The sequence below is a fragment of the Pelodiscus sinensis genome, chromosome 22 (genome assembly GCF_052426305.1).
Source record: "Pelodiscus sinensis isolate ZL-2025 chromosome 22, ASM5242630v1, whole genome shotgun sequence".
NCBI classification, from domain to species: domain Eukaryota; kingdom Metazoa; phylum Chordata; order Testudines; family Trionychidae; genus Pelodiscus; species Pelodiscus sinensis.
The window spans coordinates 25,018,456-25,030,480 of NC_143073.1; the positions used below are offsets into that span (position 1 = coordinate 25,018,456).

Genomic DNA, 12,025 nt, shown 5'->3' on the forward strand with positions numbered 1-12,025 from the left:
CCCTCTATTCTACTGGCTGGGGGAGTCTGTTCGTGCCATTTTGGGGGTGCAGAAGGCGGGGGAACCCCAACGCGCCATCACACACGCGGGGTGTCTGGGCTGGGGGCGTGACTGGCAGGAAGGTCCCAGCTCTCCTGCCCTGGCCGGGTCACTTCCCGCTTGCAGGACAAGTTGGTGCTTGGCCAAGCGTAACATGACCCCTCAGCCTGACCCGGCATCTCTGGGGCCCAAAGTAGGGCCCAGTCCGGTCTGTGGGAACCCACCTGCAGCCCAACCTGTGGAGCAGGGGTGGCCATTGTATCGCCATGGAAACTGACCGGCCCCTCCTGTGGAGAGGGAGCTGCCAGGTTAGAATCAGCCCCAGCCCCTGTCTGCCGGGCCGGGCGCTCTCTGCCCCATGCAGACTGCACAGCAGGGGGCTGATGCCACGTTCTTTGCATTTCCCATTTCCACAGCTGACCAGGCGAGGTTGGAGCAGCTGGAGCAGCAGCGCAAGGCAGAGGAGGAGAGGAGGCAGCAGGTGGAGCAGCAGATGAGCGACCTAGAACGCAGCCACCAGGAGAACGTTAGCCAGATGGAAGCCAAGATGAAGGAGGAAGCTGAAAAAATGAAGCAGGAGACGGAGGCAGCTCTGCAGAGCAAACTGAAGGAACAGCAGAAGCTGCTGGAGCAGGGCTTCTCAGAGAAAGCCGAGCTGCTGAAAGAGGAGATGGAGCAGATGCGGAAGGAGCAGGAGGAGAAGCAGAAGGAATTGGTGAGTCCCTGTGGGGCTGGCGGGGTGATGTAGGGAGCGTTTCCCCCAGGGAGCACTAGGAACACACAGTGGCCAGTGTGGTAAAGCAGGGAGTCGATACGCTGCATTAACCCCCCACCAGGGAGATCTGCCTTCTCAGCGCAGGGCTGCACTTCAAATGCTGCAGCTGCTCTGGAGCCTTCTCCTTTATTTAATCCCCCCCCCCCCCCCAGCTCAGTGCTGCCTGCGCCAGGGCTGGGTCTCTCAGGGGTGGGGTTGGGCCTCGGTTTCCCATTCTGCCGGCCGAATGGAGCCAGGCAGGTCGGATGAGGGCCTGTCCCACATGCACTGGGAGGCGGGTCGGGGGCGGGGGAATTGTGTGTTTATCCAGCCCCTGCCCCTGTTGGTTCCTGAGGCCTGTGGGGAGATGCCTTTAGGAGGCGAGTGGTGAATGGGGGGAGGAATGCCCCTCCCTTCCCGTCTCTCTAATCAGTGTCACCCGGCACCCCTCACTGCCGCGTCTGGGCCCCCCATGGAGAATCAGCAGGGCGGGGCCGGTTGCTTGGGCCCTGTTGGTACCAGACACGGGCTGGTCACTGAGCCCCAGCCGGGCAGAGACAGGAGCTGCCTTCCTGCCAGGCAGGGGGGCCCTGCCAGCCGGGCTGCTCGTGTGGATCCGTATGTGAGAGGCCGGGGGGGCTGACCTGTGACGGGCTGAGAGTGGGGGTGAGGCCTGGCTCAGACCCAGCCAGCTCCGCCAGGGGCCCCTCGGGCTGGCTGCAGAAACGGGGAGTTTTGTCCAGTCTCTGGACCCTGAGAACTCAGAGTTCAGCTCCAGACTGGTCAGCGAGGTCCCCTCCTGGCTCCCCTCGGATACACTGGAGCTGGTGAAGGGTCTAGTGCGGGGGGGGGGGAGGGGGAACCGCACACCCAGCACATAGCCAGGAACCAGCCGAAATACACACGCGTCACGCCATTGGTCAGTGCATCCTACCACCCCCTCTGATTGGTCGGCTAATGTCTGTGACCAGTCCCTGTGCAGACCACGAACCAGCCACGCGCTGCAGCTGCAGCTCTCACCCCTCACTCCCCTGCTGACCCCTCTTGTTACCCACAGGCCCTGGGTCAGTTCCTGCTTCATCCCCTCGCAGCCTGGTCCCTTGTTTCTGTTTCCTTCATTGTCCAGGCCAGGGCTGCGGCTCCCCCCTTGGCTTATCACTAGGGGCCTGCGCCCACTGCTCGCTGTGCTCACCAGCCCCCCCTCTGGGGGCAGGTGTCTGGCAGGGGGAGGGGGCAGGAGCAGGCAGAGGGTGCAAGGTCTCAGCTGAGTGGGGGTTACTGACCGGGCCCGGTCTGGGCACAGCTGAGGGAGTCTGCTCAGGGCGAATTGCTCGAATCCGGGGCTCTCTCTAGCCCCCAGACTGGAGACCTTCCCAAGTAGGCCACAACCTGTCCCACAGAGCACTTCAGCTGCCTGCCTGAAGCCTCACGAGCAAAACCCCTCCAACACCCCAGCAATACCCGTGCCTCTGATGGCCCCGGGCCTCATACACAGGTGGGGGGGGGGGTCTTAGAACCCAATCCCACCTACCCCGAATAAGTTCTGTCCGGTTCCAAGAAACCAGCCACAGATCCCGGCCAATTTACTCTCCGGATCTTACCCACAAATCACGCTGAGCTAATCCTTCAGTATCTACGATCTAAAGGGTTATTATTACATTAAAGAAAAGCATGAGAGTAAGGTTGTTAAAGTACAGTACGTTACATGCACCGAATCTCCCAGTTCTCGATGCAGGCTCTAGCAGAGATGTTACAGCTGCTGGCTTAAGAGTCCTTGTTGCGCATCCTAGCATCAGGATGGGTCCACAGGTCTTTCCGGCCCTTCGATCCCTGCACTGCTGCCTCTGGGATGAAGTGCTGAGCTGAGAACAAGATGGAGTCCCCCACATGGCCTATTTATCCCTCCTTCCTGGTCTCTTCTTGGCTACAGCAGGTCCCCTGGCCCATGGCCTCTCCCTGTGTTCCCTGCTGGTAGCCCCTAGGTCTGAGTCCCCACTCTTGAGGTGTGTCCTTGGCCTATAGAGGGCTATTGTTCCAGAGCTTTGCTCGTTAGCATGTCCATAGGCTGAGCTGCTTTGCCCATGGTTCAGCCACATACAGAGAAACATTTGGTATCCACTAAAATACATGCTTATAACGTCACATACCGACATTATACAATCACATGAATAGTGCATATGGAATCAGAAGAAAGGAGGCTTCTATTTGACACCTCACAGGGCCCCCTTTGTGCCACATTTGGGGTCAACACTCCCCCACGGGTGCAGCAGTGATCTGACTTCTCCTTTCAATATCCAGTAACGTGACAGTGGGTGTGTGAGGGGACTGGGGGTGGGCGGAGGGGGGAGTGCACATGGCTCACAGGTCCCACCTCCCCGGAGCACCAGAGATGGGGAGGCCGTATGACTCCTGCCTCTGTGGAGAACGGGGAGGAGAGAGGCCATGTGACTCCTGCCCCCCAAGAGCACAGGGGAAGGGGGAGGGGCCCATCTCCCAGCTCCCCCAGGGGAGGGCAGGAGGGAGGCCTCATGGCTCCTGTCCCACCAGAGTTAGGGTTGCCAGGTGCCCAGTATTGCACCGGACAGTCCGGTATTTGCGCTTTTTGTCCGGTGTTGTGCAATGTCCGGTATTCTCAGATTTTTCCGGCTGCGCACCGGATGGAAGCCTGGCGTGAGCGGGGGGAGTGTCTGGAGGGTGGGGCCAGGATCAGCGCTAGGAGCCTGTGATTGCACAGAAGCCGGGCTGGGGTAGGGGGAGTGGCCACTTTCCCCGCCCCTGCAAGGCTTCTGCGCAACCACAGGCTCCTAGCGCATATCTTGGCCCCGCCGCCACCTCCTCCTCCTGGGGGGCTTATTATCCCGGTTTCGGATTTTTTTTTTGCTCGACCATTTGGCAACCCTAACCAGAGTTGGGGGGACAGTGAGGTGGTGGGGCAGCTCCTGGCCCCCAAAGGGGGGAGGGAAGAGGTCTTGTGGCTTTTTTCCCACCCTCCCACCGCCCTGGTTCCGGGGGGGGAGGGAGGATGCCGGGCGGCTGAGGGCGGTGGGATGCAGAGCGACGTGGTGATGTCATTCTGTCATCCCACAGGAAATATTCTGTCTCTAGGAGAGCGTCTGTGTGTCTGTGAGTCCTTCCTGCCTGTGCGTCTTGCATGTGTCCAAGATCTCCTCCTAGGCCGCACGCGCTGGGACCACCAAGTTCCGTAGCAGCTTCCTCTCACCTCACATTAAACCCCCGTCAGGGTTGGTTGTACCTGGGGAGTGAGAGGTGCCTGGAGGGGGCCTGGTTTCCAGAACATGCAAAGGAAGGAGGCAGAGTGGTGGGGGGGCACAGAGAGCAGGGACGCGATGCTGAGAGTGGCCACTGGGGGCAGCTACAGCCCAGCTGGGCTCTGCCATCCTGTCTGCCTCCAGCCTGGGCAAGGAGCCCTCCTGCCCCAACCCGGAGTCTGCTCCCCCAGGAGACCTGGCAGGCCACGGGGCGGGTGCTGGATGCCGGGTCGGCCCCCAGATACCAGCCCCCCACCCCCAGACAGCTGGGCAGCCCATGGAGCCTGGCCGTCCCTGAGTGCCGATGCCCCCAGACTAACTGCATGGTGGGGGGGGGGGGGACTGGAGGCTGGCGACAGCCTACCGAGTGCTGCCCCCCACAGGGCTGCAGGACGGGGGAACAGCAGCAGCAGGCTGGGCCCCACCCAACAAACGTGCAGCTCCTAATCCCCCCATCCTGGAAGGAGCCCCTCCGAAGAGCACCACCTTGGCTGCTCAGGTGGAGCCTCTGGCCAGGGAGCACCACCATGGCACAGAGGAGGAGCTACTATTGCTACGCTGTGATATTGCGGAGGTTGTGTGCTCTGTTACATTGTGTGTGATTCCTACTGTCCTGTGCTGCTCTGCTGTAACCCTGTGTCTGCCTCAGTTTCCCTGGGCACTGCACTGGTACCTGGCTGGGGATGGGAATGTTGGGTGTGTGTGTGTCTGTGTCCGTCCATCCATCCATCCGTCTCTCTCTCTCTGCCTCTTCCCATCTTCTAACTGGGGAGGTTTTTAAAGGCCTCCAGCAGGCCTGAAGTGGAGTCAGCTGCCCCCAAACTGCCTGGGCCAGCGCCCTGTCAGACCAGCAAGTCCTTGATCTCCTCTGAGGATTTCCACGGCCGAGCTCTGGTCCCTTGGCATCACACTCCAGCGCTGAGACGCCAGCAGCAATGGCAGGCAACACCCAGCCCCCACCCCCCCAACACCCAGCCCCCCAACACCCAGCCCCCACCCCTCAACACCCAGCCCCCCACCCCCCCAACACCCAGCCCCCAACCACCCACTCCTTCCCCAACACCCAGCCCCCCACCCCCCCAACACCCAGCCCCCAACCACCCACTCCTTCCCCAACACCCAGCCCCCCACCCCCCCAACACCCAGCCCCCAACCACCCACTCCTTCCCCAACACCCAGCCCCCCACCCCCCCAACACCCAGCCCCCCAACACCCAGCCCCCAACCACCTTCCTATCTGTGCCCTGAGGAGACACCACGTTGCTGGCAGGGATCCCAGAGAGGACACTTGCCTGCCCCTCCCTCAGCCCCTCTTTCCCCTTCCCCAGCATCAGCCCAAGCACCACGTCTGACATCCATGCTGAGAACTGTGACCGTCCCTCACCATCCATGGAAACCCCTGTCATCCCTGGGGGCCATTTCCCCTTTCACCCCCACCTGGGGCCAGTCACCGCGGACAGTTGGGTGTTGGGGATCATCCGGCCCGGCTTCTTCGTCGAGTAGTGTCCCTGAGGGTGCTCCACTCGAGGTGCTGGGCTCGTCCCGGCGCCGCAAACGGAGAAACTTCCTTAGCAGTAGCCCTGCCGGCCCGCGCATGCGCTCCTGCTGCCTCGCGCCGTTCGAGCCGTTACAGCTGAGCACGGGCCGGCTCGTCACTTTCCTTTCAACCGTCCGCGGCCACAGATGGACCTAGGACGTGCTCCCTCTCCGGCCTGAGGAGAAAAAGGGATTTTTACTTTGGAGACTTTAATTGCCACTTGGCAGTTTATAGTTAGTATAGTTGTTAATAGTTAGTCTAGTTAGTTTTCAAAATCTTTGTTTTTCTGTCCTAATCTATAGTTGTGTTCTGTAGCCTTTAAAAAAAACTGTTTTCTTGTTGTTTGCAACCTACAAAGACTATGCCTGGCTTCAGGAAATGTTCAGTGTCAGGATGCCATGCCTGCATCCGACGGACACTCGCGCTGTGTCAAATGTCTGGGGGACGGGCACATCCCGATGAAGTGCTCGCATTGTATGAAACTGACAGCGCGCACCGGGCGCGATCGTGAAATGCGACCGAGAGTAATTTTATTCAATAAAGCCCTCCAGACTGATGCGAGCGAGCCGTCCGCCACTGCCTCCGGGACTCATGCAGCTCGTTCACCCACAAAGGAGCTTCGCAAGCTGGCTGAACGACCGCAGCGATGGAGCGTGGGGGACAGACCGGGCACCTCTGGCTTCTTGCCGAGGCACCCGACGGAGAAGACGGGCAAGGGCCGTAGTGCCTCAGCCCTGAGCCTTGTTCCTTCCAAAGACCCGATGCTGGCTCTTTGTAAAGGGCCACGGGCGGAATCGGCACCGGCACCGGCTCTAACAGCCGTGTTACAGCCGGCTATGGTGGCCCCGGCACCGGCTGACCCTGCGCATGCGCAGTCAACTACAGCCCTACCGGCACCCACGCCTGCGGGGCCGGCTGCTGTGACCGCGCTCTCCAGGGTGCTGCAAGTAACAGCGCCGACTCAGGCACCGCAGGTAAGCATCGGCCAGCGCAGCCCTCTGCACCGCAGCCTCCTCCGGCACCGGCACAGCTTTTAGCTCCTGCGGCACCGCTGACTCATCCGCAGGGCAGCTATTCGACTGGGGCCACCCCACTTCAAACGGCACCGTCTTCCCGTCTTGATCCTCCGGTGCCGACTAAGGCACTATACAAGTCAAGGCGTGTTCGGACACCTTCCCTCACGCCAGACTGAGCTGGGTTCTCCCCGAGACCCTGGTCACCAGCTTCATCTTGCTCAGACAACCATCATGCTCCTCGTTATGTCTCCACTAGGGATCACTACCATAGATCACCTCATCGATCACCATCATACCGTCACTACCGCTGTCACTACTCTTGCTGTTCTCGTTCTCCATCTCGTTTTTCTGTTAGATCTATCTCACCAAGATCCTCAAGACGCTCAAGATATTCACATCAATGCAATGCATCCAGAGGCTACTCTCCAAGATGCTCCCCAGCTCACCGTCAGAGATATGACCATTACTATGATGACCGTCCCCCTTCTCGTAACACACGATGCCCGCATTCATGATCTCCACTATCCACTTGTCCAGTGTCTCCACTTCACGTACCCTCGCCGATGGTTCCACCAGCGCCTGCGGAGGACACTATCTCAATTTCTAATCATGCCAAGCATGAGGACAATTATAACCCGAACAGGGAACCACAGACCCCTGAGTCTCTGGCCAACTATTCATCATCATCACCGTACGACGCTGTCTTCCGTGAAGAGCTATCTCCCGTGGAAGATCATAAGCAATTTCAAGAGCTCTTTATGAGGGTTGCACATTCTGACTACGCATTCTTATTCTCCTTTCAAGTAGGAATAAGGGATCTTCCAGAAAAGGGTTTATTTTCCGAAAAATCGCGTCTAGACTGGCGCTTTTCTCCGGCATAACCCCGAGCCAGAAAAAGTGGCAGCCATGTTCATGTAAATGCCACAGGGGATATTTAAATCCCCAGTGGATTTGCAATTCTGAAGTGTCTCATTAGCATCCCTTTTCTGGAAAGGGGTGCCAATGTAGACACAGTCTATGAGTCTATGAGAATGATATATGGCAGACTCCAGCTGCTTCCTTACCGACTAACAAGAGGTCGGAGAAGAAATATTTTATAAACCAAAAGGGTATGGACTTTTTGTTCACGCATCCCCAGCCCAATTCCCTCGTCATGGATGCCGCACAACAGAGATCCAAGACGGCTCAAAATAAAAATACCGCAAGTGACAAAGAGGCTAAGCGCCTGGACATTTTAGGCAGAAAAATATATTCTTCTGCCACTTCAGTTCTCCGAATGTGTAACTACGAGGCTCCCCTCTCGAATCTTGATTTTGACAATTATTCTAAATTAGTCCCTCTTCTAGAACACCTACCAGACTCTAAGGGTCAAATCTTAAGGGCAGTAATACAGGAGGGCTACGCAATGGCTCAAAGAGCACTGCAGATTGCCCTGGACACAGCTGAGGCAGCAGCTAGGGCGACAGCTACTGCTGTAGTCATGTGTCGTGCATCCTGGTTACACCAAGCTGTGGCCCCGAAAGAGTTGTTCAACAAGGTAGAAGACTTACCCTTTGATCGTCAGTCACTCTTTGCCCAATGCACTGATCAGGTGTTCCACTCGGGCAAAGACTCCCATACGACACTGAGAACGCTTGGGATGTATACGCCTCCGTATAAGGATAAGAGGTATACGCCCTATAACAGAGAGACCCTTCTCTTACGTGACATTCCGTGCCAAACCATATGAGCAGCAGAGGCCAAGGCAACGCCAACAGAAACAAAGACAACAGCCTAGCAAGGCATCCAGCCACCAGCAGGGGCGGCAGCAAGTTTGATGGGTCAGTCGAGGGACTGCGCACCACCCCTTTGTCGGGAGCTTCACACAATCCACTAGCTTTATTCCATCATCGGCTGAGGCCTTATCAACGTTGCTGGTCTCTGATTTCCACCGTCCGATGGGTCAATGACATAGTTGTTTCAGGATATGCCATCCCTTTCAACTCAATCCCTCCCCATTCCCCACCCTCCCCGTCCCTTTTCAGGGACCCCTCTCACGAGACTCTTCTACAGCAAGAGGCGTCTCGACTACTTATTATAGGAGCAGCGGAGAGGGTACCCATTCAGTTCCGGGGGAGAGATATCTACTCTCGGTACTTCCTCACCCAGAAGAAGTCAGGGGGTTGGAGGCCTATCCTGGACCTACGTTGACTCAATCGTCACCAGTGGAAACAAAAATTCAAGATGGTCACATTAGTCTCTATCATTCCGGCTCTCGACAAAGGGGATTGGTTTGCGTCCCTCGACTTGCAGGACACCTATTTCCATATAGCAATTCATCCGGCCCACAGGCGATTCCTTTGTTTTGTAGTGGGTTCAGATCATTACCAATACCAAGTGTTACCCTTCGGTCTGTCAGCAGCGCCACGAGTGTTTTCCAAAACCCTAGCAGTGGTAGCTGCTTACCTTCAACGCCTCAATATCACAATCTTCCCGTATCTCGACAATTGCCTACTGAAGGCCCATACTTGCGAAGAGGCTACATGGGCAGTGACCACCACCAGGATGGTGTTCGAGGCATTGGGCCTCATAATCAACTTCGGCAAATCGTCCCTGACACTGAGTCAGGACTTGGAATTTATCGGCGCGAAGCTCAATGCACTGAGCGCAAGAGTATACTTACCCACAGCAAGGTTCGAGTTGATTCGGGATTTGGTTCAGACTGTGTCAATTGCTCCCAGATCCCACATGCTTGTGTGTCTACAGCTGCTCGAACATATGGCTGCCACCACATATGTGATGTCACATGCAAGACTTCACCTGCGCAGCCTCCAGCATTGGCTTTTCACTGTTTACACACCGGGGGTACACAGCACGAGCAAAACAGTATCTATTCCCAAACACGTCAGGACTTCACTAACATGGTGGGACAACCCCCAAAATTTGCTATCAGGGGTCCCCTTCCACAGACAAAGGCTCTCAGTGAAGATCACAACGGATGCTTCCTTGATCGGTTGGGCTAAATGGCTGTGGGCAATCCATCACGGTATAACCCTTACCCCATCATACCTTCCCGGCAAGGACAATATCATCGCCAATGCCCTCAGCAGACACTTCCTTCCTCTAACACGAGTGGGAGTTATACAACGAAGTTTTCGCGATCTTTTCCATCTCTGGGGGTTCTCGAGTATAGACCTCTTTGCCACTCGTCACAACAAAAACTGTCATTATTGTTCACGAGGGGGTGTCGACATGAATTCCTTGGGAGATGCTTTCCTGCTCGATTGGGGTCGTCACCAGCTACTCTATGCGCTTCCACCTCTTCCTCTCATTCCGAGGGCGCTGGAGAAGATAGCGATGGAGGGCGCGACTGTGATTTGGCCCCGACAGACTTTGCTGACGCAATTGTCGAGAATGTCGGTCGCTCAGCCATGACAACTACCACAGCTGTCCAATTTGCTGTCTCAACATCACGGTACGATGGTGCATCCGAGCATTGATCGCATGCACCTCACAGTGTGGCTCCTAACTGGCTCCAGCCACCAGAAATGACCTGCTCTCAGGCAGTAAAACATGTACTGATAAATAGCAGATGCCATAGCACTCGCAAAGCCTACCTCTGCAAATGGCATCGGTTCCAAACGTGGTGTCTGGAGAGGAACTTTGACCCTCTCTCTTTGCCGGTGCAGCAAGCTTTGGATTACATCCTCCACCTAAAGACAGAGGGGTTAGAAAATGCTTCGCTGAAAGTTCACTTGGCAGCAATCTCGGCCTTCCATCCTCCCATCGACGGTCATTTGCTGTTCTCTCACCCGTTAGTTAAAAGATTCCTAAAGGGGGCTCAGGAATCTGTACCCGACCTACACAATTCCACCAGAGCCGTGGGACTTGGCCCTGGTACTGGACCCTGTGCAGTAACGTCTGTTCTTCGAGATGTTACCCCGTGGGTGCTCCACGACCCACCCTCCTCCCTGCTTCGGAGCTTCTGTTTTATTTTTCAGATGCTTCCAGTTGGGAGGAAACTGACGAGCCGGCCCTGGAGAAACAAGCTGGTGCAAGACGGCCTAGCCCAGGCCCCAAGTCTGTGTTCCTCTGGCACCGGGTAGCCATGGCAACATCCCTCGAAGGCCTTTCTCCTCCCAGGAGCGAGAGTTCCCTTAGACCAATGCAAGTGCTCAACCAGGAAGGACATTTCCCTCCAGATTCCCCACCTGGACATCCAGGGCAAGACACTTTTCTCTTGAGCCGCCCCCCTCCCGAGTGCACTGCAGGGGCCTTTCTTCTGCCACGGCCCAGTCACCTGCTGTGCGCATTCCCGCCAGCGCCTCTCATCCCCAGGGCACTCAGGAGGCGCCTCGTTAACTCTCATTGCATCGCCGTGCTACGACTCATTGGCCGACCGACGTGCATCGGAATCCCAACAAGTCACAGTGACTTTGCTGTTCGTCAGAGAACTCCTGTCCCAGACCAGGGCGAGTCTCTGCAGCCCGACCTTAAATCTCCCAGCGTTGTGTGGTGGGTGATGAGCCATTGAGACCATGTTGGTGAGCATGAGAAATGAACCCACAAGGGCCACGTACACCGCCAAGTGGGAGACATTTCCGGTTTGCACACAACCTCCCGTCTATTGCCCAGTCATATGGAGATCACGCAGGTGCCAGATGATCACGTGCACCTGAAATCACCGGGACGGTTGTTAGTCTGAGTGAGTGCCGATAGCTCCTATGTCTTACTGCATCCCCCCGTGGATGGACTCTCCACCTGTTCTCTGCCTCAGGCCTCAGTTTTTGAAAGGCCTAATTAACCTTTTACCCTTGTGCGTCTGCTCCTCTGCCTGTGTGGGATTCAAATCTAGTCCCTCCGAATACACGCCTGAGTGTGGGGGTGACAGGTTTGCTTGTGAGGGCGGGGGCGGGGCTCAGCAGCCCTGGGTTCATTGATGGCAGAGGCCTTGTGCTCCCGAGGCTCCTGCTTCAAGGCTCCGTGCAGCCAGCAGCAGGGGTCAGGAAAGAATTAACCCCCCTGTGCCCAGGCATGTTTATTGAATTCCCTTCCCTCTCAAAGTGGGGTGGACACAGCAGCACAGGGAGCACTGAACGGAGAAAGCCAGGCCTTGGGGGCACCAAGTACTCTTCTGTCAATGGCCTGGCTGCCTGGGTCTTGCCCACTTGCTCAGGGTTCCTGTAGGTGGGCCAGGCAGGACGTTTCCATCTGGACAGATTTACAGGGACCTTTAGGGGAGGGGAGAGTCACCTTCCTGTGCTGGGTGGGGGTGAGTCACTTGCCAGGGATACCCGGGTGGTGTTACTGTGGGGGCTGAGCTGTGTGCAGTGCTGGGTGCTGGATCTTTGCCCAGCAGTGCTCAGTTGCCTTTCTTTGCATAATTCCAGATCAATAGGAGAGAGGAAGACCGGTTGAGGTGGGAGAGAGAA

The 12,025-nt window shown here is 57.0% G+C and overlaps 2 protein-coding genes across 2 annotated transcripts in view; one reads left to right on the forward strand and one right to left on the reverse strand.

The window, feature by feature from the left end:
- The window catches only part of LOC149521877 (guanylate-binding protein 3-like), a 32,901-nt gene extending 25,827 nt beyond the window's left edge, over positions 1–7,074 (forward strand). The window contains exons 9-10 of the mRNA XM_089772702.1: positions 456–754; positions 6,970–7,074. Of these exons, the coding sequence (XP_089628828.1) occupies positions 456–754; positions 6,970–7,074 (404 nt within the window). The remainder of the gene's footprint in view (positions 1–455; positions 755–6,969) is intronic.
- Positions 1–12,025, reverse strand: part of LOC149521872 (uncharacterized) — a 465,443-nt gene that overhangs the window by 388,639 nt on the left and 64,779 nt on the right. The gene's annotated exons all lie outside the window — the stretch shown is intronic.